The sequence below is a fragment of the Macaca nemestrina genome, chromosome 2, assembly GCF_043159975.1.
Source record: "Macaca nemestrina isolate mMacNem1 chromosome 2, mMacNem.hap1, whole genome shotgun sequence".
Taxonomy (NCBI): Eukaryota; Metazoa; Chordata; class Mammalia; order Primates; family Cercopithecidae; genus Macaca; species Macaca nemestrina.
This window is the reverse complement of record NC_092126.1, coordinates 54,064,928-54,092,921: the sequence shown is the minus strand read 5'-3', so window position 1 is coordinate 54,092,921 and position 27,994 is coordinate 54,064,928. Positions and strand designations below refer to the sequence as shown.

At 40.2% G+C, this 27,994-nt stretch overlaps 1 protein-coding gene across 4 annotated transcripts; it reads left to right on the top strand.

The window, feature by feature from the left end:
• Positions 1 to 26: 26 nt before the first annotated feature.
• Positions 27 to 27,949, top strand: LOC105463694 (immunoglobulin superfamily member 10). 4 transcript variants are annotated; one of them, XM_011710908.3, is made up of 7 exons: positions 27 to 824; positions 2,361 to 2,555; positions 3,881 to 4,010; positions 7,277 to 7,667; positions 12,094 to 16,428; positions 17,461 to 18,361; positions 22,733 to 27,949. In XM_011710908.3, the coding sequence occupies exons 2-7, from the start codon at positions 2,362 to 2,364 to the stop codon at positions 24,639 to 24,641; spliced, it is 7,860 nt and encodes a 2,619-aa protein (XP_011709210.2). In that variant the 5' UTR covers positions 27 to 824; position 2,361; the 3' UTR covers positions 24,642 to 27,949. The 4 variants fall into 4 exon arrangements, with proteins under 4 accessions (XP_011709210.2, XP_011709211.2, XP_070947200.1 ...); XM_011710909.2 differs by lacking the exon at positions 27 to 824 and having other exon boundaries at positions 2,358 to 2,481; XM_071091099.1 differs by lacking the exons at positions 27 to 824; positions 2,361 to 2,555 and having other exon boundaries at positions 3,936 to 4,045.
• Positions 27,950 to 27,994: the final 45 nt, after the last annotated feature.

Here is a 27,994-nt window from a genome sequence, read left to right as displayed (position 1 = left end):
GTCGGGGCTCATCCCCGCCCTCGCCCCGCCTTCCTTCCTTCCCTCCCAGGGGTCCGGACCGGCCCCCGCACAACCCCGGCAGCTGAGCCAGGGACCTAGCCCGGGCAGCTCCAGCCCATTGGTCATCAGGGCAAAGAGGTGAGCGGCTCGGCCAATCAATCCCTGGAAAGGGCTGGAACCCCATGCTGGCTGGGGCTTGGCGTGGGGATGGAGCGAGTCCCGTGGCTGCAGGAGCAGGCGCTGGGGCGAGAAGGGCGAGGAGGTCTGACGGTGGGGGAGGGAAGACGCGACCGGAGAAGGTGGGGGCATGAAAGCACAGGACAATTCTCCAGTGACTGGTGCCAGACAAAAAACACACATTGAGGAAAGACAATCAATAGATGGAGACATCTGTGACAGATTTGTCCAAAAAAGACAATTTGAGGAGAAGCTCTTGGGACTTTGGAGCAAAATGGAGTGATTAGTAATAGTTAATATTCAAGTGACAACTTTAAGGAGTACTAAAGTTCACTATTGAGGGAGGAGAAAGGAAATTTAAAAACCTCCACTTAGCCTTTTGTTTCTGCAACAACAAGCATCATAATAAAAGAACGCTCCTGGATTAATGTGGTTATGGGTTATGGGACTTTGAAGCTGTGGAAGCGCCTGTCTCCCTGAAGAGCATCACTCCTGAGCTGTAAGCCAAAAAGACTAAGCCTGTTCGCTCACTTTGGAGCAGAGAACTTTTCCTCCCTCAGGTTTGGACACAATTTTCCATTTCCTGGGAAGATTTGCTGTCTCTGCCTATGTCACAGGAGGATTCAGGACCTGAAAGAAGAGCTCAGGTATTGCCAATTCCTGTTTCATTATGTACATTTTCAGGCTTAAGTTTGTGAGAATCCCTTATTCATATGTTGTTTTATGCTTTTGAGCCTCTCTTAAATAATTTGAATGTGAGCATACCCAGAACTTTTATTTAAGCTGAACGAGAGAATGACCTTCATCCTGCTGTTCCTTCCTTTGTTTATCTAATGATAAGGTGCAAATGCTGTCTCCAATCATACAAAGCTTATTGAAAATTTTTGTAACCAGATGGCAAAAGTGGTCATATGATTAATCGTATCTTAAATTTTAATTCAGACTAAATTATCATAATACATCCATCATCTTTTTATCTGTATGAAAATCCAAGCAGTTCAGCCCCAGTTTTATTTCTCAGTGTAGTTTGTAGCTAACGGGTGGTTGTTGGTAGACTCCAAAATCATGCTATTCCACGGAACAGTGGGATTTATTACAAATTATGAAGGTCACTTTGCTTAGAAAAGCACAATGAAGAGTTTATTTCAATCCTGCATTTCAGGAGAGAATTAGGTTTGAATTCCTGGGCTTGCCCCACATATGGGTAACAGATACCATTTTTTTTCTGACAAGCTGAGCATATTTCTTCCCTGGTTATGCTCCCCACCTCCTGTGGCAGCCGTGAGCTGGAGGGGGACCAAGGAAAGAGGCAGAGAGATGTCCTAAGCTGAGCAAAAGCAGACAGCATCACGCCTGCATCGGCTCAGCATGGCTCAAACCCACTCAGCTGGTCAGTCACTGTGGCTTGTGGTCATTACTTGGCAGTGAAGTGTTCAATGTGGTTTTTTTTTGGCAGGGACTTGAAAACCAACTAGAAAGAGATTTATTCTCCCTTCCAGTGAATTATTACAACCTTTAAAAAATGTTTCTGAAGAAGGTTTAGTAAAATGAAAAAACATATTATATATGAAATGATAAAATGTGTTACAAAATTAAGTTTGATCACATGTACACATATACACATAAATGTATGTACACCTATACATATATGCACAATAGATGAAAAGGCTGGAAAGGAATACAACAAAATGTTAAGGATTGTATAAGTGGTGAGATTGAGTAACTTTTTTCCTTTTTACTGCTTAATTGCAGTTTCCAAATGTTTTATGCACAGGTATCACTGTTATAATCAGTCTCTTGAAAGTTATTCTCCAAAAGAATTAATGTATATAAAGGAAACTAAATTCTATATATTTTAGTTGTCACAATATCTTTCTTATGGTTTCCAGTTTCCCTTTTAATGAATGCCTGAGTAATAGGGATTGCTGGTTTTCATTAAGAAGTGAGAAGCCGTGAAGAAATTTTCACAACAGTAAATATACCACTTGAATATAAAGCGCAGTGTGAGGCCAGCAGCATATGCTATGGTTTTGTAAAGACTGCATTTGACCACAAAGGGCAGGAATGAAATCGTCGCTTATGACCCTTAAGGAAGGTCTCCCAGATTCCCAGAGTGACTGTGCGGTGGTCCTGGGACTTTGCTCCACCACTCTTTATAACTCTGAGGTGTGATGTTTTTTCAGGATGAAGGTAAAAGGCAGAGGAATCACCTGCTCGCTGGTCTCCTTTGCTGTGATCTGCATGGTCGCCACCCCTGGGGTCAGGGCCTGTCCTCGCCGCTGTGCCTGTTATATGCCTACGGAGGTACACTGCACATTTCGGTACCTGACCTCCATCCCAGACAGCATCCCACCCAATGTGGAACGCATCAATTTAGGGTGTGTGAGGCCCTGGGTTTCCTCTTCTCAAAGAGGGATCAGTCACAGTGGTGACTTGTCCCTCAAACATCTATGACTTTGGGAGATGAATCACAATTGTTTTAACAATATTTCTTTTCTGAAATGAGCTCATGAGAATTTTGTTTGTTGGGGGCAATAAGAAAACTTTTCGTGGTAAACTTTTCTTAGGAGAAAGTTCTTCTAGAATTTGAAGTCCCTCTTGGTAGGTTGGGAGACTCATGATGGTAAAAAGCTTCATTCTGGCTACATTTTTGCTGGAAAATGGTATAGTTTCTGTTAACTGTTGGGGTTATGATATATCATAAGAGATGGCAGGGTAACTGGAAGTGTCTGCCTATATAATATACATATATATATATCCTTTTTAAAGGCCCTTTGGTTTCTTTCCATACAAACTTATTTAAAATGGATGCCTAATTAAATTTGCAAAAATGTGACCGTATTTTAAATGTTCATGAAAAAATGTGTGTGTCTGAAAACACATGTTGGACTTAACATCGTTTATTTGACACTAGTGAGCATGTACTATGCACTGGGGATACAGTGGTAAGATATATTATTCACTTCTAGGAGGTGTGTTGATCGTTAAAAAGAGAAGATAAATATACGGTCGGTACAATTAATTCAAACTGTAACAGAACATACAAAGTGTCTTAGAGACAGTCACTATTATTAAGAGCTAACATTGTTTGTGCTCAGTAGGTGCTGGCATTGGGTTAAGCACTGCATCCATTTAATCCTCATAACCTCTTTGGAGTGCGTTCTATTATTAACATTTTATAGATGAGGAAACTGAGGCACAGAAAGGCTGCTGATTTTTACCCAGGGTTGCACAGCTACTCAGTTGAGCCTGAGCTCATAAATCATACCCAAACCAGAAGCCCAAGCCTGGGCTCCAGAGCCCAGGCTTCTTAACCACTGCTGACAAATTCCACCTGGGAGAGTGAGGGGATAGTGTCATGAAAGAATGGGCTGGATATTAAGTGTTCACAAATGGAAAAGGGTGAGGTCAAGGGTGTTCCAACCTGAGGGAACAGCATATATATAACAGTTGGAAAATGAGAAGAAATGTGACAAGTTCCTAGAATGTGAGGGGGGCGATTGTAACTGAAATGGCAAGAACTGGGTGGAGAGTCGATCTTCTGTGGCATCTGGTGAATTTCAGTATTTCAAGCATTCGATTGTCTCAATGGAGCACAGTTATAAAGAGCGGTATTGGGGTTTTTTGTGTTTATTTTGGTTATGACATTTGAACTTTAGTTGACAGACTTAGCTTATGCCTAGAATGTCATTTTTTATTTCAGATACAACAGCTTGATTAGATTGATGGAAACAGATTTTTCTGGCCTGACCAAATTGGAGTTGCTCATGCTTCACAGCAATGGCATTCACACAATCCCTGACAAGACCTTCTCAGATTTGCAGGCCTTGCAGGTGAGACCGATGGAGAGAGGGGGCAGGTTAAAGAGGTAAGGTGGGACCTGTGAGATAGACCTTCCAAGGCTGCCTATCTCTACACAATACAAAAATCAGTGTTCTGCAAATTAGAAGCAGACGTCAATGGAGAATGTTAACTGATTTTTAATTGTGCAACTGTGTGTGGAAATTAGAATAATAAGAAAATTCTGAGGCAAGTTTTCTAATACCTCAAGAAAAAAAATGTCAATACTCAGAGATGATAAACCTTCAAAATTTAATCCTAAAAGGATACTTCTAGTCATGTTTATCTGGGAATTGAATGTGGTTCCTAAAAATAATGACTATCTTAGACAGATTATTAGCTTTATATAAATCAATGTGCTGTTTTCAGTTTCATTTTATTTACTTATTCATGTTCTACCTTGATCAAACAATTTTTTAACGTTACAAGGACTCCCAAGAATGCATAAAATCGTGCAAGAATGATCACAAAAGTAAGTGAGAAAGTATAAAGCTAAAATAAGCCTAGAGATAAGAATAAAGGGAACATGAGGAAATACATACATAGAGAACTTTATGTCTGCTATAAGTAGGACTTGAAGCTTTTGAGACGCTAACAATACATGACATCTATTGAAATTAAAACTGTTCAGGAAAAGCACAGCCATGTATGATTTTAAGTCAGAAAGAAATGTCTTACAAAACTTCGTATAAAATACAGTGTCATAAAATAAAGTCAATAATATCCTTGTAAAAGATAAAGTACCTGTGTTCATAGAGCCTTTTAACATATACCAGAGCTGTGTAAAGGAGGTCATAACCATGGTGGAGAGCTACAGAGTATAATGTAGCTATGTGATTCTGCTGATTTGGTTAATCAGGCTCTATTTGGAATGCATGTCTTCGGAGGAATAGATGAATTGTATGTCCTTTATAGAATTCTCTACATATATTTATTCTCTCGACCAAATTTTCAGTGGATATTGAGGAACACTGAGTTGGAGATTGAACTCCCAAGTTACATTTGGGGCAAAGCTCTTCTATGTTACCAACTTATTTTTGCTTTTCTTATTAGGGGTCTTGGCATTCTAGAAAAGCATTTTCGACAGACATGACAGTTCACACCAAGTCAGGAAAATATGATGAGAAATTGTGTTTCCTAGCGTTTCTTTTTTCTTTATGGGAGAAAGAGTATGTTCAACTTGTAATTGGAAAGAGAATTGGAAAATACCTGAGCACTATTGAAATATTCAAAATTATTTTAATTGCAACTCAAAATTAGTCATATTACTCATAACCAAAAAGTAGAAGACACCTCTTAATGTCCATCAACCAATGACAGATAAAGTGTTGTGCATGTATACAGTAGCATACTCTTCAGCAAAGAAAGGAATGAAGGGCTGACACATGCTATGAGAGGGATGGGTCTTGAAAATATTTTGCTAAGTGAAAGAACCCAGACACAATGCCACAGAGTGTATGATTCCAATTATATAAAATGTTTAGAATAGGCAAATCCATGGAAACAAAGCAAATTAGTGGTTGTGAAGGGCTAAAAGGATGGGAAAAATGACAGCTAGTGGGTATCAGTTTTTATTTTGTGGTACAAAACAAAGTTTATTAGAAACTTTAGGCCAGGAGCAGTGGCTCACCCCTGTAATCCCAGCACTTTAGGAGGCCGGGGGGGGGGGGGCGGGGGGCGGGAGTGGATCACCTGAGGCTGAGAGTTCAAGACCAGCCTGACCAACATGGAGAAGCCCCGTCTCTACTAAATAATACAAAAAATTAGTCAGGCGTGGTGGCACATGCCTGTAATCCCAGCTACTCGGGAGGCTGAGGCAGGAGAATCGCTTGAACCTGGGAGACGGAGGTTGTAGTGAGCCGAGATCACTCCATTGCACTTCAGCCTGGGCAACAAGAGTAAAACTCAATCTCAAAAAACTTTATTTAGAAGTTTCTGACAGTGGATATGTTTGCACAACTCTATGAATATACTAAAAACCAATAAACTGTACACTTTTTAAAATTAGTTTTTGAGACAGAATCTTGCTCTGTCACCCAGGCTAGAGTGCAGTGGTGCAATCTCAGCTCACTACAACCTCTGCCTTCCAAGTGCAAATGATTCTCACGCCTCAGCCTCCTGAGTAGCTGGGAGTACATGTGTGTGCCACCGTGCCCAGCTAATTTTCTGTGTGTATATGTGTTTTTAGTAGAGACGGGGTTTCGCCATGTTGGCTAGGCTGGTCTCGAACTCTGGCCTCAAGTGATCTGCCCACCTCAGCCTCCATGTGGTGGGAGCCACCATGCCCAGCCAGCTGTACACTTTAAAAGGTGGATTTTATGGCATGTGAACTGTAGCTCAATAAATTAAAATCAATAGTCTCTCATAAAAAATTTATGTTTAGGAAATCTTAAATTTACTTGAAATACTAAGATTTAAAAAAAAGGTATAAAATTTTCAACCATGGAAAAAAGTAGAATAATATAATGAACCCTAATGGACCAGCACGCACCTGCGATACCTACGGACTCATAGCAGATGTCTCATCTGCACCCCTACCAACTACTGTCCACTCCATTCAATTATTTTGAAACAAATCCAAATTTTCATAATATTCATCTGTAAGTACTTCAATATATATCTCAAAACTAAGAAATCTTTTTAAAATAACCACAATATCATTTATATATCTTAAATTTTAACAATCATTCATGACTGGGCATGATGGCTCTTACCTGTAATCCCAGCACTTTGGGAGGCCAAGGTGGGCGGATCACCTGAGATTGGGAGTTTGAGACTAGCCTGGCCAACATGGTGAAACCCCGTCTCTACTAAAATTATAAAAAGTAGCCAGGAGTGGTGGTGGGTACTTGTAATCCCAGCTACTCAGGAGGCTGAGGCAGGAGAATCGCTTGAACCCGGGAGGCAGAGGTTGCAGTGAGCAGTGATCACACCACTGCACTCCAGCCTGGGCAACAGAGCAAGACTCTGTCTCCAAAAAAAAAAAAAAAAAAAAAAAAAAAAAAAATTATATATATGTATAAATAATTATATGTGTGTGTATATATACAATTCCTTAATATCAATAGGCAAACGTTCGTGAGTGTTCTAATTTCTCTGATATTGTCATATTTAATTTGCAACTAATTTGAATTGGGATTCTAAGAAGGTATACAAATTGCATTGAATTAATTTCAACATAAGTTTTGTTATTGATAGGACTTTTCCCTCGTGAAAATTCCTTTGAAACATAAATATGTTCTTTTTTTTCAATTCATAGGTCTTAAAAATGAGCTATAACAAAGTCCGAAAACTTCAGAAAGATACTTTTTATGGCCTCAGGAGCTTGACGCGATTGCACATGGACCACAACAATATCGAGTTTATAAACCCAGAGGTTTTTTATGGGCTCAACTTTCTCCGCCTGGTGCACTTGGAAGGAAATCAGCTCACTAAACTCCATCCAGATACGTTTGTCTCTTTGAGCTACCTGCAGATATTTAAAATCTCTTTCATTAAGTACCTATACTTGTCTGATAACTTCCTGACCTCCCTCCCTCAAGAGATGGTCTCCTATATGCCTGCCCTAGAAAGCCTTTACCTGCATGGGAACCCATGGACCTGCGATTGCCATGTAAAGTGGTTGTCTGACTGGATACAGGAGAAGCCAGGTATCTATATTGTTTATTTATTTATTTTTTTGTCCCAATTAAATGGAGGAAATCTGCTTGGAGGTGTTATATTAGGAAGTGGAGAGGCCAGGGTAATTTAGGAGAGAAAATAACATCTCAGAAATAATTCAAGAATAATGAATTATTTACACATCATTTATGGCTGTGTTTTGGCTACTGTGGCAGTCAAGTAGTGTCAGAGAACTGTTTCACAAAGCCCAAAAGTCCTTGCTATCTGGCTCTTTATAAAAATGTTGCTGATCCCTGGCTTAGAGAATAAATCTCATGCTCCTTAGGCTACAAGCCAGGTCTTCCTAGTGTGGTGCTGGCCTATCCTCAGCCTCCTTTCCCTCCTCTCCAACCCTCAGCCCCGCCTATCCCAGGCACACAGGCAGTTTTTGCTCTTAACAACTCTGGACAACTTCCTGCCACACTACAAGCCGTTTTACCCCCTCACAGCTGCTGCTGCCCCTGCCTGGAGCCCTTCCTTTCCTTTTCTGCTTGATGGTTCTCAGCCAGCCAGCACACTGCTTGGCCCTTCTGAGAAGTCTGGTTGCTTCTCCACCCACCCCATCTGCATCAGAATAACCATTTCACCACTTGGGTTGTTTGCCTATACTTCCATTCTTGAATGGATAACATTTGGTTATAATTACTACTATTAGAAGTCTTTTGCTTTTCTGGTATCTAATTTATCTTTACCTGGGGTCTTAGTATGTCCCAAACTTACATATATGTATAGAAACACATCATATATACATTCACTATGTACATATACATATGCACACACATGTAATCACACACTGCATACTGACGGTCAACAACAGATGGCATGTATGATGATCCTTCCATAAGACTTATAATGGAGGTGAAATAAAACTATTGCCTAGTAACATTGTAGCCATCATAAAGAGGCAGTGCAACATGTTACCTTTTCTAAGTTTAGATACATAAATAATTAAAATTGTATTATAATTGCTGACAGTATTCAGTAGAGTAATATGCTGTATGAGTCTGTAGTCTAGGAGCAGTAGGTTTTACCATATTGCCTAGGTGTGTAGTAGTCTATACTATCTAGGTTTGTGTAAGTACACACTCCATAATGTTTGCACAACAAAATTGCCTAATGATACATTTTTCAGAATGTGTCCCTGTTGTTAATCAACTCATAACTCTATATACGTAAAATAATGAAACCCATAGGGGTTAACATCTTTCAGTCTTAATAAGCAAGTGTTCTCCTTTTGACTGAGATGACTTAATGATAATTTTTACAAGACCCATGGGTCAGTCATATCAACCTCGTATGCTTTGAAAATTTTTCATCCATTCCAAGAGATTCAACAGTTGTTCATGCCTTCAGTTGCTTCACTCGGCATGTGGTCAGCAATTCTTTTGCACTGATCTCAGTAGTTAAATGTAACACTCTTTATCTACGTGTGGGTGTCTTCTATTCTTTGATTCCACAAAGCTGTTGATGCAGCATTTCTATAAAATGAATTTGTGGCTGTTTCTCTAATGAGCGTTTATTTCATGGATATGAAATTTATGTCTTGCTGCTCTGTTTCTGTTCTTTTCTACATACTTGACAACCTGTTTTAATGCTAAATCATAGTGTTATCTTTTTTTTTTTTTTTTTTTTTTTTGAGACGGAGTCTCGCTCTGCCGCCCAGGCTGGAGTGCAGTGGCCGGATCTCAGCTCACTGCAAGCTCCGCCTCCCAGGTTCACGCCATTCTCCTGCCTCAGCCTCCCGAGTAGCTGGGACTACAGGCGCCCGCCACCTCGCCCGGCTGGTTTTTTGTATTTTTTAGTAGAGACGGGGTTTCACCGTGTCAGCCAGGATGGTCTCGATCTCCTGACCTCGTGATCCGCCCGTCTCGGCCTCCCAAAGTGCTGGGATTACAGGCTTGAGCCACCGTGCCCGGCCAATCATAGTGTTATCTTAATTAAAACATTTTAAAGGCAAATTTAATATATGTTATAGCACCAATACTTGTAATACAATGGAAAGCAATATAAATATCTATGACAATCTTTATAGGTGTAAAGCTGTGATAGCTATATTGATTGCCAATTTGTCAGCTGTTACTGTAAAACATCTTCAGTTGTAAGGCACATCTCAATTTATAAGTTGAAATGTGAAAAAACAAACAAAAAAACATGGTCATAGAATTAGGCACTTTTTCTGGCCTGCCTGTCTGCTTTTCTTCCTTCTGCTGATCTTTCCTGAGCATCCATTGGCCAGGGCTGGGGACATACAGATGAACAAGAATGAAGTTTATAGTTTCATAGGAAGACAGATAAGTAAACAAGTCACTCTAACAGTGAATAATGAAAAAGTAGGATAGGAGAAGTGAAAGGTACCAGGAGACTATAAAACAGGAAGCTTACCCAGAATAAGTGCTGTTCAGACTGGATTCTGAAGGATGACTGGTAAGGACTTGGGTCATGATGAAAGACATCAAGTGTACAGGACATGGGAGGAACAGCATATGCCAGAGCCAGTTGGGCTTGGCAGGGTTGAGGAATGGAAAGGATTTCCATGGGGCTGGAACCGAGTGTGATGGAGGGAATGGAGGTGACGTGGTCAGGTTTTTTGCATTTGAGGCAAAATACGTGATGTCCAAGGCCTGCTAACTCTGGCTCAGTGCAAACAATAATAAGCATGGTGTGAGCATATTCCATGATGAGGTTTCATTAAGCCAGAAGTCTGCCATGTTGTCTTAGCCCAGAGTACTGATAAGTAGGTAAAGGAATACAGCTTGTTGGCAAGTGGGTGATTGGGAGGCAACTCTTTTTTTTTTTTTTTTTTGAGACAGAGTTTTGCTCTTGTTGCCCAGGCTGGAGTGCAATGGCACGATCTTGGCTCACTGCAACCTCTGCCTCCCAGGTTAAGCGATTCTCCTGCCTCAGCCTCCTGAGTAGCTGGGATTACAGACATGTGCCACCATGCCTGGCTAATTTTGTATTTTTAGTAGAGATGGGGTTTCTCCATGTTGGTCAGGCTAGTCTCAAACTCCCGACCTCAGGTGATCTGCCCGCCTCAGCCTCCCAAAGTGCTAGGGTTAGAGGCGTGAGCTATTGCGCCCAGCCGGGAGGCAACTCTTATGATTGTTCAAAGGTTTTCCAACTTGCCAGCCTCCTCCTCTGCATAGGTTTAGACTATAAAATTTGCTGAAGAATGCTGACTGGCCAGGCATCTGTGATATTACCTGTCACACTGTAGTGCACACAGAAGAGTTTGGTGTCTTTGGTCAGAGTGACTTTCTTAAGCCTTTGAGAGGACATGTGCACACAGACCCTATCTAGCCACTCTGACTAATTAGATCTTCTAAGAAGTGCAATGCTTTTGTTAAGTGCTGTCTCCAGTGCATCATATAAGAGCTACTACATGGAGGAGCATGGATGTCTCAGGCTGTATTTTGTGTAAGGGAAAAGTCTATACCTCTTACCAAGTATTCAAGTGACCAGTCATTTCAAATAGGCTTACCACAGCAGAGCTTTTAAATGGTATGTGATATCCAAATATTTGACAGATGAGGCACCTATGACTTAGAAATGCTGGTCGTTATAATGCTGGTCCTAGTACTGTAAGACTTGCAACCTCTGACTTTGCCAGAATGTCAGACATTTAACGGGCCTCTCCACTACCTTGGCACAATGTTCTTCCCTCCCCCTTAAACTTGAACCTCCTCTAGTGCATCTACCTCATCCAAGGGGACCATCAACCATCCAGTTTTCAAAGTCATAAAACAGAGTCTTCCTTGACCTTTCCTTTTAGTTACTGTCCATATTCAGTCAATCCTCACCTCCTATTGATTGGTTCTACCTGCTTCATTGTCTCCTGCGTCCATCTGCTTCTCTTAATCCCTATTGCTACTAAGTTAGACCAGGTCAAGGTACCCTATAATTCAGTCAATATTCTTTTGGATAATGGAAGTAAACTTGGGTTTTTAAATGATATCCAAGGAATTACAAATGATCCTTTAACAAACAGCTTTTCTTTTAAAGAACAATGAGGTCCTGTGGCCATCTTAAAATGTTAAAATGAAGAAATAGAACTAAACTGTTATTAATAAAAACTGACAAACATGAGCATATCATTTTGTTTCCCTAGATAAAAAACATGATACGTTCAACTAATATTTACTGAGTACCAAATATATATCAGGCATTTGCTGAACATGGGAAATACAGCAGTGAATAAGACAGACAAAATCCTGTGTCTATGCATATTATGTTGTAGCAGGGTATACAGACAATAGTTTTTAAAAAATCAATTCAGAAGGAAAAATCAGAAAACTTTCTATTGAACACTAAAATTTCCAAATTGTTTCAGCTTCTAGCAAAAGCTATTTCTTCAAAATGTTTATGTCAATTCATAAAGAGGTCACAGCTGATAACTCAATTGTGATTTTTTTCCAGATGTAATAAAATGCAAAAAAGATAGAAGTCCTTCTAGTCTTCAGCAATGTCCACTTTGCATGAACCCTAGGGCTTCTAAAGGCAAGCCCTTAGCTATGGTCTCAGCTGCAGCTTTCCAGTGTGCCAAGCCAACCATTGACTCATCCCTGAAATCAAAGAGCCTGACTATTCTGGAAGACAGTGGTTCTGCTTTCATCTCTCCCCAAGGTTTCCTGGCACCCTTTGGCTCCCTCACTTTGAATATGACAGACCAGTCTGGAAATGAAGCTAACATGGTCTGCAGTATTCAAAAGCCCTCAAGGATATCACCCACTGCATTCACTGAAGAAAATGACTACATCTTGCTAAATACTTCATTTTCAACATTTTTGGTATGCAACCTAGATTACGGTCACGTTCAGCCAGTGTGGCAAGTTCTGGCTTTGTACAGTGATTCTCCTCTGATACTAGAAAGGAGCCACTTGGTTGGTGAAACACCACAGCTCTATTACAAATATAAGCAGGTGGCTCCTAAGCCTGAAGACATTTTTACCAAAATAGAGGCGGATCTCAGAGCAGATCCCTCTTGGTTAATGCAAGACCAAATTTCCTTGCAGCTGAACAGAACTGCCACCACACTCAGTACATTACAGATCCAGTACTCCAGTGATGCTCAAATCACTTTGCCAAGAGCAGAGATGAGGCCAGTGAAACACAAATGGACTATGATTTCAAGGGATAACAATACTAAGCTGGAACATACTGTCTTGGTAGGTGGAACCGTTGGCCTGGACTGCCCAGGCCAAGGAGACCCCACCCCACACTTGGAGTGGCTTCTAGCTGATGGAAGTAAAGTGAGAGCCCCTTATGTCAGTGAGGATGGACGGATACTAATAGACAAAAGTGGAAAATTGGAACTCCAGATGGCTGATAGTTTTGACACAGGCATATATCACTGTATAAGCAGCAATTATGATGATGTAGATATTCTCACCTATAGGATAACTGTGGTAGAACCTTCTGTTGAAGCCTATCAGGAAAATGGGATTCATCACACAGTTTTCGCTGGTGAAACTCTTGATCTTCCATGCCGTTCTACTGGTATCCCAGATGCCTCTATTAGCTGGGTTCTTCCAGGAAACATTGTGCTCTATCAGTCTTCAAGAGACAAGAAAGTTCTTAACAATGGCACATTAAGAATATTACAGGCCACCCCAGAAGACCAAGGTTATTATCGCTGTGTGGCAGCCAACCCATCAGGGGTTGATTTTTTGATTTTCCATGTTTCAGTCAAGATGAAAGGACAAAGGCCCTTGGAGCATGATGGAGAAACAGAGGGATCTGGATCTGATGAGTCCAATCCTATTGCTCATCTTAAGGAGCCACCAGGTGCACCACTCCATACATCTGCTCCGATGGAGGCTGAGGTTGGAAAACACGCCTCAAGCACAAGTAAGAGGCAAAACTATCGGGAATTAATACTCCAGCGACGTGGAGATTCAACACATCGACGTTTTAGGGAGAATAGGAGGCATTTCCCTCCCTCTGCTAGGAGAATTGACCCACAACACTGGGCAGCACTGTTGGAGAAAGCTAAAAAGAATGCTGTGCCAGAGAAGCGAGAAAATACCACAGTGAGCCCACCCCCAATGGTCACCCAACTCCCAAACATACCTGGTGAAGAAGACGATTCCTCAGGCATGCTTACTCTACATGAGGAATCTATGGTCCTGGCCACTAAAACTTCGAACCTTCCAGCAAGGACAGTGACTGCTGACTCCAGAACAATATCTGATAGTCCTATGACAAACATAACTTCTGGCACAGAATTCTCTCCTGTTGTGAGTTCACAAATACTACCACTTGAAGAACCCACAGATTTCAAACTATCTACTGCTATTAAAACTATAGCCATGTCAAAGAATATAAACCCAACCATATCAAGCCAAATGCAAGGCACAACCAATCAACATTCATCCACTGTCTTTCCACTACTACCTGGAGCAACTGAATTTCAGGACTCTGACCAGATGGGAAGAGGAAGGGAGCATTTCCAAAAAGCACCCCCAATAACAGCGAGGACTATGATCAAAGATGTCAATGTCAAAATGCTTAATAGCACCACCAACAAAGTATTATTAGAGTCAGTAAATACCACAAATAGTCAACAGACTTCTGTAAGAGAAGTCAGTGAGCCCAGGCACAATCACTTCTATTCTCACACTACTCAAATACTTAGCACCTCCACGTTCCCTTTAGATCCACACACAGCTGCTCATTCTCAGTTTCCGATCCCTAGAAATAGTACAGTTAACATCCCGCTGTTCAGACGCTTTGGAAGGTGGAGGAAAATTGGTGGAAGGGGGCGGATTATCAGCCCATATAGAACTCCAGTTCTCCGACGGCATAGATACAGCATTTTCAGGTCAACAACCAGCGGTTCTTCTGAGAAAAGCACTACTGCATTCTCAGCCACAGTGTTCAATGTGACATGCCTGTCCTGTCTTCCTGGGGAGAGGCTCGCCACTGCCACAGCAGCATTGTCTTTTCCAAGTGCTGCTCCCATCACCTTCCCCAAAGCTGACATTACCAGAGCCCCAACAGAAGAGTCTACAACTCTAGTCCAGAATCCACGATTACGACTTGAGAACAAACCCAATGTAGATAGTGAGAAAACACCACCAACAATAAAATATTTCAGTACTGAAATTTCCCAAGTGACTCCAACTGGTGCAGTCATGATGTATGCTCCAACATCCATACCCATGGAAAAAACTCACAAAGTAAATGCCAGCTACCCACGTGTGTCTAGCACCAACGAAGCTAAAAGAGATTCAGTGATTACATCGTCACTTTCAGATGCTATCACCAAGCCACCCATGACTATTATAGCCACTACAAGGTTTTCAAGAAGGAAAATTCCCTGGCATCAGAACTTTGTAAATAACCATAACCCAAAAGGCAGATTAAGGAATCAACATAAAGTTAGTTTACAAAAAAGCACAGCTGTGATACTTCCTAAAACATCTCCTGCTTTACCCAGAGGCAAAGTCTCCCCCTTCTACTTCACCACACTTGCAGCAAGTGTGATGCAAATTCCATCCAATACCTTGACTACAACTCACCACACTACCACCAAAACACACAATTCTGGAAGTCTTCCAACAATGAAGGAGCTTCCCTTCCCACCCCTTAACTCTATGCTCCCTAATATAAGCAAAGACTCAAGTACAATAAGCATCATACCAACGCAAACAGCAATACCAGCAACAACTCCTACCTTCCCTGCATCTGTCATCACTTATGAAACCCAAACAGAGAGATCCAGAGCACAAACAGTACAAAGAGAAGAGGAACCTCAAAAGAACAGGACTGACCCATACAGCTCTCCCGACCAGAGTTCTGGCTTCACTACATCCACTGCTATGACGCCTCCTGTTCTAACCACAACTGAAATTTCAGTCAAGCCCAGTGTCTCTGCATTCACTCATTCCCCACCAGAAAACACAACTGGAATTTCAAGCACAATCAGTTTTCATTCAAGAACTCTTAATCTGACAGATGTGATTGAAGAACTAGCCCAAGCGAGTATTCAGACTTTGAAGAGCACAATTGCTTCTGAAACAACATTGTCCAGCAAATCACACCAGAGTACCACAACTAGGAAAGCAATCATTAGACACTCAACCATGCCACCATTCCTGAGCAGCAGTGCTACTCTAATGCCAGTTCCCATCTCCCCTCCCTTTACTCAGAGAGTGGTTACTGACAACATGGAAACTCCCATTTCTGGGCTTATGACAAATGCAGTGGTCAAGCTGCACGAACCCTCAAGGCACAATGCTAAATCACAGCAATTAGTAGCAGAGGTTGCAACATCTCCCAAGGCTCACCCAAATGCCAAGTTCACAATTGGAACCACTCACTTCATCTACTCTAATTTGTTACATTCTACTCCCATGCCAGCACTAATAACAGTTAAATCACAGAATTCTAAATTAACTCCATCTCCCTGGGCAGAAAACCAGTCTTGGCACAAACTATACTCAGAAATTGCTGAAAAAGTCGAAAAGCCAGAAGTAAGCATGTTGACCACTGCGGGCCTGCCAGAGGTCACCACTCTTGCTTCAGATTGGGATGGACAGAAGAGTGACTTTGATAAGAAACTAGTTCAAGAAGCAACAACTTCCAAACTCCTTCCCTTTGACTCTTTGTCTAGGAATATATTGGAAAAGCCCAGAATAGTTGGAGGAAAAGCTGCAAGTTTTACTATTCCAGCTGACTCAGATGCCTTTCTTCCCTGTGAAGCTGTTGGAAATCCTCTGCCCACCATTCGTTGGACCAGAGTCCCATCAGGTATTTGAAACTTTTTCTTTACACTCAGTTTTTGTTAGAAAACAAGAAGAAGATTGTTATGTTTGGGGATTATACATCCAAAGAATCAATATCAGTTTCAAATTTTTCTAAGACACAGAAACTATAAATATCCTCATTTGACACTGGCATATTTTCACTCATCAGAAGGGCTTAAAATATGTTAATTAAGATCATTTTTTAGAATGCCTCAAAAGCTGATTCAAAGTAATATGATTTGAAAAAGAGAGAATGGTTATTGTGTTGAACCATCTGACTTTAAAATTATGTGAATAAAAAAATCCAGGCTGTGCACGGTGGCTCATGCCTGTAATCCCAGCACTTCGGGGAGGCCGAGGCAGGTAGATTACCTGAGGTCAGGAGTTCAGGATCAGCCTGGCCAACATGGTAAAACCCCATCTCTACTAAAAAAAAATACAAAAATTGCCAGGTGTGGTGGTGGGTGCTTGTAGTCCCAGCTACTCGGGAGGCTGAGACAGGAGAATTGCTTGAACCTGGGAGGCAGAGTTTGCAGTGAGCCAAGATCGCACCATTGCACTCCAGCCTGGGCGATAAGAGTGAAACTCCATCTCAGTAAAATAAAATAAAATCAAGGAATAATTTTAGCAATCTTAAGACTAGATGTCCTAATTTTTATTTTTTATTTTTTTGGTCTGTCACCCAGGATGGAGTGCAGTGGTACAATCATGTCTCCAGGGGCTCAAGCGATCCTCCTATCTGAGCCTCCTGAGTAACTGGGACGACAAATGCACACCACCACACCTAGCTAATATTTTATTTTTTATGTTTGTAGAGACAGGGTCACATTATGTTTCCAGGGCTAGTCTTGACCTCCTGGGCTCAAATGATCCTCCCACCTCAGCCTCCCAAAGTGTTGGGATTATACAAGTGAGCCACAGGGCTGGGCTTTCATTTTAATTTAAATGTATTCTTAGTAGCCCCCAAAAATATAGCTTTATGTTTTCTATCTAAACTTTGATGACCTATAGCAATAATTTTCTTTTTTCTTCTCAGGACTTGATTTATCTAAGAGGAAACAGAATAGCAGGGTGGAGGTTCTCCCCAATGGTACCCTGTCCATCCAGAGGGTGGAAATTCAGGACCGTGGACAGTACTTGTGTTCTGCATCCAATCTGTTTGGCACAGACCACCTACGTGTCACCTTGTCTGTGGTTTCCTATCCTCCCAGGATCCTGGAGAGACGTACCAAAGAGATCACAGTTCATTCTGGAAGCACTGTGGAACTGAAGTGCAGAGCAGAAGGTAGGCCAAACCCTACAGTTACCTGGATTCTTGCAAACCAAACAGTGGTCTCAGAATCATCCCAGGGAAGTAGACAGGCCGTGGTGACAGTTGATGGAACACTGGTCATCCACAATCTCAGTATTTATGACCGTGGCTTTTACAAATGTGTGGCCAGCAACCCAGCTGGCCAGGATTCACTGCTGGTTAAAATACAAGTCATTGCAGCACCACCTGTTATCCTAGAGCAAAAGAGGCAAGTCATTGTAGGCACTTGGGGTGAAAGTTTAAAACTGCCTTGTACTGCAAAAGGAACTCCTCAGCCCAGCATTTACTGGGTCCTCTCTGATGGCACTGAAGTTAAACCATTACAGTTTACCAGTTCCAAGTTGTTCTTATTTTCAAATGGGACTTTGTATATAAGAAACTTAGCCTCCTCAGACAGGGGCACTTATGAATGCATTGCTACCAGTACCACTGGTTCGGAGCGAAGAGTAGTAATGCTTACAATGGAAGAGCAAGTGACCAGCCCCAGGATAGAAGTTGCATCTCAGAAAAGGACTGAAGTGAATTTTGGGGACAAATTACTACTGAACTGCTCAGCTACTGGGGAGCCCAAACCCCAAATAATGTGGAGGTTACCATCCAAGGCTGTGGTCGACCAGCAGCATAGGTAAGTCTATACCTTTGGGTTGGAATTATCTGCTTTATCTATTTAGCTGTACAGCTTCTGAAATGGAAAAAGTGACAGTGAGGCTAGCAGCAGTTTCAGAGTGCACATAGACTTTGGACATAAAGAAACTCTCGAAAAAACCTCATCTTTTGAGATCATTTGAATATGAAAACCATTCTTTTCACATGCTTAACTCAAAGCGTCAACTTCTTGGGGTTTTTATATTTTAGGCAGAATTAAAAATCTCATTTATCTCCATACTAGGTACAGTTTTAAAATAGTAACTGTAGGCCAGGGATGGTGGCTCATGCCTGTAATCCTAGCATTTTGGGAGGCTGAGACAGGTGGATCACCTGACATCAGGAGTTCAGGACCAGCTTGGCCAACATGGTGAAACCCTATCTCTACTAAAAGTACAAAAAAAAAAAAAATTAGCTGGGCATGGCAGCAGGTGCCTGTAATCCCAGCTGCTTGGGAGGTTGAAGTGGGAGAATTGCTTGAACCTGGGAGGTGGAGGTTACAGTGAACCGAGATTGCACACTGCACTCCAGCCTGGGCACCAGGGTGAGACTGTCTCAAAAAAAAAAATAGTAATTGTATAAATATAGTCATACTCTCTCTATATACGAAACAGAGAAGGGGATTTTTGTGATGCAGTCGAGATTCTGGAGAGAGACACTCCATTATTTTACTCGTCAGAGTCCCCTATTTGACATTTTAAACTTCATTATAATCAGTACTTAATTTTTTCTTTCCTAAAATTACAAAGCACTTCGTGAAAGTCACAATATTAAGACCTCCACTAAGTGAAATGTATTCAGGCCCCCACACTCTGATGTGATGAGACATATATATACAAATACACACTTTCTCTGGTCTGTTATAAGCATATGAATATTCTTGTTTGTTTGTTTGTTTTTTGAGATGGAGTCTTGCACTGTCGCCCAGGCTGAAGTGCAATGGCATTATCTCTGCTCACTGCAAGTTCCACCTCCCAGGTTCACGCCATTCTCCTGTCTCAGCCTCCTGTGTAGCTGGGACTATAGGCACCCGCCACCACACCTGGCTAATTTTTTGTATTTTAGTAGAGATGGAGTTTCACCATGTTAGCCAGGATGGTCTTGATCTCCTGACCTCATGATCTGCCCGTCTCAGCCTCCCACAGTGCTGGGATTATAGGCATGAGCCACCATGCCCAGCCTCAATATTCATTTTATAGCTGGCTTTCTATGTAAATTAAATTCTATCTTCAAAAATCAATAATTATAGCTTATGAGGGTTTTTTTTTTTGCAATTGGCATGACTTTATACAATAGTTTTTCCATTACATGACAAAAAAATGATGAGAATTTCCATCTTATACATCTGTTTATTCATTAATAGAAAACATCCATGCAAGAAAAATTACACATAGTAAATGTGAATTTGTACTCATGCTTAGGAGTTGAAGATTTTTTTCTAATGACATGAGTTGATACTGAATACAGCTAATAAATTTAACCTGTGAGCTTTAGTTCAAAAGTAAATGTTAATTTTCAAGTTTTTCAAATGTTGTCAAAAATCACCTAAATTGAAATTTTTTAGATTTATAATTTTTAAATGCTGAGTTATGAAATGTGAGTTTTGTGCTTTGGAGAGGCTGAAGAAGCCTCTGCATTAATCTTTATTAAGAATTCTGTCTTTTACTCTGAAAAACCTTCTATTTTCAGAAGTAAATTCTCTCTCTCAAAAATATGAGCTTATAAAAAGAAGCATCAATAGTTCTGTCTCTTCTATGTCACAGTCTTCAGTTGCATTAGATCTTGGGTGCACGGGATATCACTCTAAGCCAGTGTTTCTCCAAGAGAAGACTCCCTACTAGCAGGATTAGCATTGTCTGGGAATTTGTTTAATCAGGAGCTCGGATTTTGTTTTAATAAGCAATCTGTTCTTAAAAGCCCTCCAGGTGATTTTGTTGCTAAAATTTGACGCTTGTTTTCAAACTTAATTGTTTATAAGTTGGCCGGGAAGTTTGTTAAGGAGTGGGTTTCTGTATCCCTGGTGAGACCTATTGAAGCAGAATTTCAGGAAACCAAAGCCAGGAAATATGCATCTTAAACTTGTCCTCATGTAATTCTGATGTAAAGCCTCATGTAAAGCTTAAACTTGGCCTTAACTTGTTAACATCTTAAACTTAACATCTTAAACTTGGCCTCATGTAAAGCTGATGAGGGATCTTCATTGAGAACCAAGTTAGAACAGTGGTTCTTTGCTGCACATGGAAACCTTTAATCTGGAAAATTTTAAGAATCCTGATGCCTAAGCCATGCTCCACACATAATAAGTTAAATTCTGGAGGTTAGACCCAGACATCAGTATTATTTTAAACTTCACAAGTGATTTTAATGTTGAGCCAAGTTTAAGAACCAATACTTTTAGAAAGCATTAAGAAAGAATGCCAGTATAGCATGGTGGAAAGCACAAGGCTTGAGAACCAGCCCTGTGACCTAAGGCAAATTACTAAATCTCTCTAAATACCGATTTTTCAGCTGTATAGTGAGGGAATTACTTCAAGATTAAACCACCAGTGCAAAGCACCTGGCAGTTTCCCTTCCTCTTAAGTGTATTCATGTTGATTTTACCTTGGTTTATATGCCAGAGAAGTTCCTTCCATACTTGGAAAAAAAAAAAAAAAACACTTTTTCTAAAATTTTACTATAATACTTCCCATACTTACCTTTGCTGGAGAATAACAATGACGATGGCTGGGCGTGGTGGTTCACGCCTGTCATTCCAGCATTTTGGGAGACCAAGGCGGGAGGATCACTTGAACCCAGAAGTTGGAGACCTGCTTTGGCAACACAGTGAGACTCTGTCTCTACAAAAAATAAAAAAATTAGGAGGGCATAGTGAGATGTGTCTGTAATCCCAGCTACTCAGAGGTTGAGGTTGGTGGATTGCTTGAACCTGGGAGGTCGAGGCTGCAGTGAGCCATGATCTCACCACTGCACTCTAGCCTGGGGCTCCAGAGTGAGACCCCGTCTCAAAAAATATAAATAGGTAAATAGAAAATGAGAGAGAGAAAATTGACTTGAGACTGTTTGACTTGGTTAGCACTTACGGTATGAAAACAGTTTTTACTTTTCTCTCCAGTTTTATCTACCTGCTTAGCCCATGTTGCCCAAAAATAAGAAAGACATTTTCTCCTATAGGTATCCCTGATAGCACTTTTAGCACCAATTCAGTCTCCATTGATCTTTCTGAAAAACTAGATTTAGTTTTACCAGGAAAGATCTGCCACCTGGTGGTTAAATTTGGTAATGGTAGGCTGTGCCGCCACTGTACACCTGAAGAATGATATTCCACACAGCTCAACCTAGTGCAAAAACCAGTCACTCTACAGCTGCCCATAGAGGGCAGATGCTGCAACAACCTTCTAAGGAACCCTGCGTTGGTATTCTCTTTATAACAAAGTAAAATTTATTTTTTTTTTCTAAAACAGTTTCATTTTTGTCACCCAGACTAGAAAGCGATTCTCATGCCTCAGCCTCCCGAGTAGCTAGGATTACAGGCATGTACCATCATGATCAGCTAATTTTTTGTATTTTTAACAGTGATGGGGTTTCGCCATGTTAGCCAGGCTAGTCTCAAACTCCTGCCCTCAAGTAATCTGCCCACATTGGCCTCCCAAAGTGCTGGGATTACAGGCAAGAGTCACTGTGCCCAGCCAAAGTAGAATATATTTTCTAACCAAATTATTCAATAATTGTTTTGTTACTAATAACTTTTTAGAAAGTATCATCTGCCATCTTTTCTGAGGAACTGAGTTTGCTTTTTCCTTACCTGTATATATATTATAAAATGACTATGTTTGTGGATCCAATTAGTTTACTTGATATGTGAAATGGTCAAGGAAGTCATGGTGTCTAGAAATCCCATATTTCTAGCACATCCCTCATCATTAAGATTTTTTAAAAAAATTACTGTGTAACAGAGATTCATTTGAATTCCATCTGAGAAATACTACTTATTTGCACGAAACTATACCTGTCCAATTAGATAATTTCATCTTTCAGCAAATGACTTAGAAGACAATAAACTGGTAGTAATTCTAATTTTTATTGCAACAATTTAAAGCTAATTACACAAAAACAGGTAACTATGAGGTGATGGATATGCTAGTTAATCGTGGTCATTTCACAATGTATATGTGTGTGTGTGTATATACACACACACACATATATATAAAATATCATGTTCTACACTTCAAAGATATGTAATTTTCATTGGTCATGCTTCAATAAAGCTGGGGCAGAGGGAGACAATTCTGAGTAAAACAGTTTCCCTCATTGCTAACAGCTGTACACTCAAATGAATCTCTTTTTTCCTTAGAATGGGCAGCCGGATCCATGTCTACCCAAATGGATCCCTGTTTATTGGATCAGTAACAGAAAAAGACAGTGGTGTCTACTTGTGTGTGGCAAGAAACAAAATGGGGGATGATCTGATACTGATGCATGTCAGCCTAAGACTGAAACCTGCCAAAATTGACCACAAGCAGTATTTTAGAAAGCAAGTGCTCCATGGGAAAGATTTCCAAGTAGATTGCAAAGCTTCCGGCTCCCCGATGCCAGAGATATCTTGGAGTTTGCCCGATGGAACCATGATCAACAATGCAATGCAAGCCGATGACAGTGGCCACAGGACCAGGAGATATACCCTTTTCAACAATGGAACTTTATACTTCAACAAAGTTGGGGTAGCAGAGGAAGGAGATTATACTTGCTATGCCCAGAACACCCTAGGGAAGGATGAAATGAAGGTCCACTTAACAGTTATAACGGCTGCTCCCCGGATAAGGCAGGGTAACAAAACCAACAAGAGAATCAAAGCTGGAGACACAGCTGTCCTTGACTGTGAGGTCATTGGCGATCCCAAACCAAAAATATTTTGGTTGCTGCCTTCCAACGACATGATTTCCTTCTCCATTGATAGGTACACATTTCATGTCAATGGGTCTTTGACCATCAACAAAGTGAAACTGCTCGATTCTGGAGAGTACGTATGTGTAGCCCGAAATCCCAGTGGGGATGACACCAAAATGTACAAACTGGATGTTGTCTCTAAACCGCCATTAATCAATGGACTGTATACAAACAGAACTGTTATTAAAGCCACAGCCGTGAGACATTCCAAAAAACACTTTGACTGCAGAGCTGAAGGGACACCATCTCCTGAAGTCATGTGGATCATGCCAGACAGTATTTTCCTCACAGCCCCATACTATGGAAGCAGAATCACAGTCCATAAAAATGGAACCTTGGAAATTAGGAATGTGAGGCTTTCAGATTCAGCCGATTTTATCTGTGTGGCCCGAAATGAAGGTGGAGAGAGCGTGTTGGTGGTACAGTTAGAAGTACTGGAAATGCTGAGAAGACCGACATTCAGAAATCCATTTAATGAAAAAATAGTTGCCCAACTGGGAAAGTCCACAGCATTGAATTGCTCTGTTGATGGTAACCCACCACCTGAAATAATCTGGATTTTACCAAATGGCACACGATTTTCCAATGGACCACAAAGCTATCAGTATCTGATAGCAAGCAATGGTTCTTTCATCATTTATAAAACAACTCGGGAGGATGCAGGAAAATATCGCTGTGCAGCTAGGAATAAAGTTGGCTATATTGAGAAATTAGTCATATTAGAAATTGGCCAGAAGCCAGTTATTCTTACATATGCACCAGGGACAGTAAAAGGCATCAGTGGAGAGTCTCTATCACTGCATTGTGTGTCTGATGGAATCCCTAAGCCAAATATCAAATGGACTATGCCAAGTGGTTATGTAGTAGACAGGCCTCAAATTAATGGGAAATACATATTGCATGACAATGGCACATTAGTCATCAAAGAAGCAACAGCTTATGACAGAGGCAACTATATCTGTAAGGCTCAAAATAGTGTTGGTCATACACTGATTACTGTTCCAGTAATGATTGTAGCCTACCCTCCCCGAATTACAAATCGTCCACCCAGAAGTATTGTCACCAGGACAGGGGCAGCCTTTCAGCTCCACTGTGTGGCCCTGGGAGTTCCCAAGCCAGAAATCACGTGGGAGATGCCTGACCATTCCCTTCTCTCAACAGCAAGTAAAGAGAGGACACGTGGAAGCGAGCAGCTTCACTTACAAGGTACCCTAGTCATTCAGAATCCCCAAACCTCTGATTCTGGGATATACAAATGCACAGCAAAGAATCCACTTGGTAGTGATTATGCAGCAACGTATATCCAAGTAATCTGACATGAAATAAACATGTGGGCAGAATTTGTTTTTTGGAAGAAGTTTAATCAAAGGCAGCCATAGGCATGTAAATGAATTGGAATACATTTACAGTATTAAATTTACAATGAACATGCAAAATAAAAGGACTTGTAAATAAATGCATTATGAACTGATGATACTGATTTATTTAATGGATCTCAAAACAAACTTTTAACTTAAGGCACTTTTATTTTGCCAACAAATAACAATAAACATTAAAACGGTCCACTATAAAATAACAAATGGCTAATGTACCTGAATTTTTCAGTAAAAAAATGAACTTTTAATACCAGTTGCCTAGTGTCCACTTCCTATCAATGTTACAAGCATGGCACTCAGAACAGAGACAATGGAAAATATTAAATCTGCAATCTTCTTTATGTAAATTTACCATCCTGATGTATAAATATTTTGTGGTTTATAAATTTTTTTGCTAAAACCTACAGAAAATAAGCACTGAGCTGTCTTGATTATGATTCACCATTTGTTCACACTGAAAATTTTCATTGATGGGGAATACAAAAATGTTTTAATAACTGCATTTAAAAATAAATGCAGGCTCACTTTTCCACATGTAAAAAGCAATGTAATAACTACACATCATAAAATGTGAAAAGGGGGTTGATTACTTTTGTCCAAATACGCCCATTAAAAAGGTTTTAAAAATACAATGAAACTTCTTTATAACTTTAAAATCTAGCTCAGGCACCCCTGGTTTGGAGCTGTTTATAAGGAAATTTTTCTGAGGAGGAATCATTGCTCTATAAGCATTTCATTTAATTAGTAATTCTTTATGGGAAGGGAAAATGCTTGGGAGGGTCTAGATCTGTTATATATAATGAAGTTTCACTGTATTTAAAATCTGATCCTACACAGAATGTTGCTTTTTGTAATTCACTGAATTTATATTACATGCTTAATTCAACCTGAATTAATTTGGGGAATATTATATGATTGATCTTACCTAAATCTAGGGCTGGGGTTTTCCAGGGTAATTTCTCCAGCATATATTCAAACATTCACCTATTAGGAATTATAGGAGCTTTATAAATGGGAAAAAAATGCCATAGGTCTTAGATATCTCAGTGCACAAAACCGAGAATTACTAATATGTTAGCCCCAGCCAATCATTTGAGACATGTGGGATAGCGCCCTTGGGTTTTCATCGCACTGACTTTCAGCCAGCCCCATCTAGCCTAAAACGTGACCTGCTTGCAACTTATGTCTGATGTTAGTACCTTGTGGCTGGAAGTGGTCAAAGATACTCTTTGTAATTGATCTCCCTCTACTTCCAGGCCAAGAAGGGTAAATGCAATGACAAATGCAACCCTATTAGGAAAAAGCCTACAGTGTAAACAAGAGAGTCTATGAGCTTCTTATATCCATGAATTGTGATAGGTACAGCTGACTCTATTTGATTTCAAGGTCTGCCTTTAAGGGGAGCTGGGGTCTCCATCTTATTCTAAGGTAATTTCCTCTGGTAAGGTACCAGGCTCTGCCACAGGGCTTCCCCTTGTGACCATCTTAATGCAAAAGAATGCATTTGCTAGAAAAGAAAAAAAAAAAAATAGAAACCTCTCAAGATACAGAATTAATAGGGAGAAAATCTGAAGACTAAAGTAATTCTAGTTATTTTCTTTATAATGCGCAGGGGTAAAACAGCATTCCTCAACTTTCCATAGAATCTTGGAATTAGAGTCTTAGCATAACTAACTTTCTCACCTAAAAAAAAAGAACACAGATATGCCCCACTGCCTTCATGTGCAAAATGATCAATAATTTAACTCACCTCTGCAAAGTATAAAGTGCATACAAATGCTATGCAATTATAACACTCATTCTTAAAACAGTATTACTGTTGTTTGCAATGTTGAGCTACAAAATATATGGTTCAAACTGAACTGGCAAAGAAATCTGGAAAGAAATAACAAAGATGGAACATGACTCACTCACTAGGCACAACATTTACATTTCGGTTGTTTTGCCAATGCAGTCATTATATAGATATATTACTTTGAATAAAACAACTTCATAAGCTTATCTAAGTATGATTCTTGAGAGGAAAAAATCTGATATACAAAACCAGCAAAAATGTGTACAGATACATCTTCTGAAAGCAGATAGACTGTTAATTTAGTGAAAAGAATGGTTTTTAATGTTTTGGCAAAGTCTTTTCCAGCCCAGAGTAAACACAAAATGGGCAGGCTGGAGTGAAATATTTTCACAGTGTACAAAGCAGTTCACATGGATGTTGCCACAGCAAAGTAAGCTGACATGTATTTGAGGTCATTTGCATGAGTCAAACTTTGCAATGAGTAACTCACCTAGGAAGATATAAATTATTTGCAAAAGAAAATGTCTACTAAAGTTGTACTAGCTAGATTTTAAAAAAGTAGATTTACATGGTCTGCTCATTATAGACAAGTCTATTCACAGTATGCTTGACTATATTATATGTAAAATCATATGGCAAAAGAAAATGAAATAACAGAGAACATGGGAAAATATCCCCCACATATGTTTTAAAATGCCCTGCAATTTTCACATTCAAAATTTTATGCATCTAAATCTAAAAAAATATTATATGGAATACTCTTAAGTTACACAAACTGATAATTTACTGGTTTCTTTTTTACTCTAATAGGAGCAAATTACCACATACTTGAACAAAGTTAAAATAGTTACTATTTCTTTATAATAAATTTGATGTATAATTTACTTGTGCTTTTTGCACCAATTTATAAATACAGTATATGCAATACACAACCAAGACTGACACTGACAGTAATAATTGAATTCAAAATAGCAAATACTTACCATACAAAATAAACAGCAAATACACCTTGTATGAAAACCAGAGCCTTCTGGACTTTGGGGCCAGATTCTCTGGAAACATGTCAAGTGTGAGCACTGGAATCTCAAGCCAGCTGCTAGGGTTTTTCCCTTAAGGTGGCATAAGGTTCAGGAGAACCAAAACTGGCAACAAATAGTTGGACGATTCCACTGCAGTTCTTTCAGGCCTTTAGGATGTACATGTTGTACCTTCACAATGACTCTCGTCAATGATCTTGCCTCAAAACAAATTTGAGTACAGCTACTTCTAACAGGTTTCCGCACATCTTAGGGCGGCTCTCACAGGAACCTTGGTTTAGGTTCTCAGTTTAAGAAGTTTAAGTACTAAGCAACAATCTGTTTCAGCACCTTTTGACCACAACAAAAGCAAAGAAAAGTCCTACATAAATAAGAACAAAGTTTATAAAGTGCTTATGAGATTACAAACATTTCAAATTAGAGCAATGCAAATAAATGTCCATTTCACCATCACAGGTGAA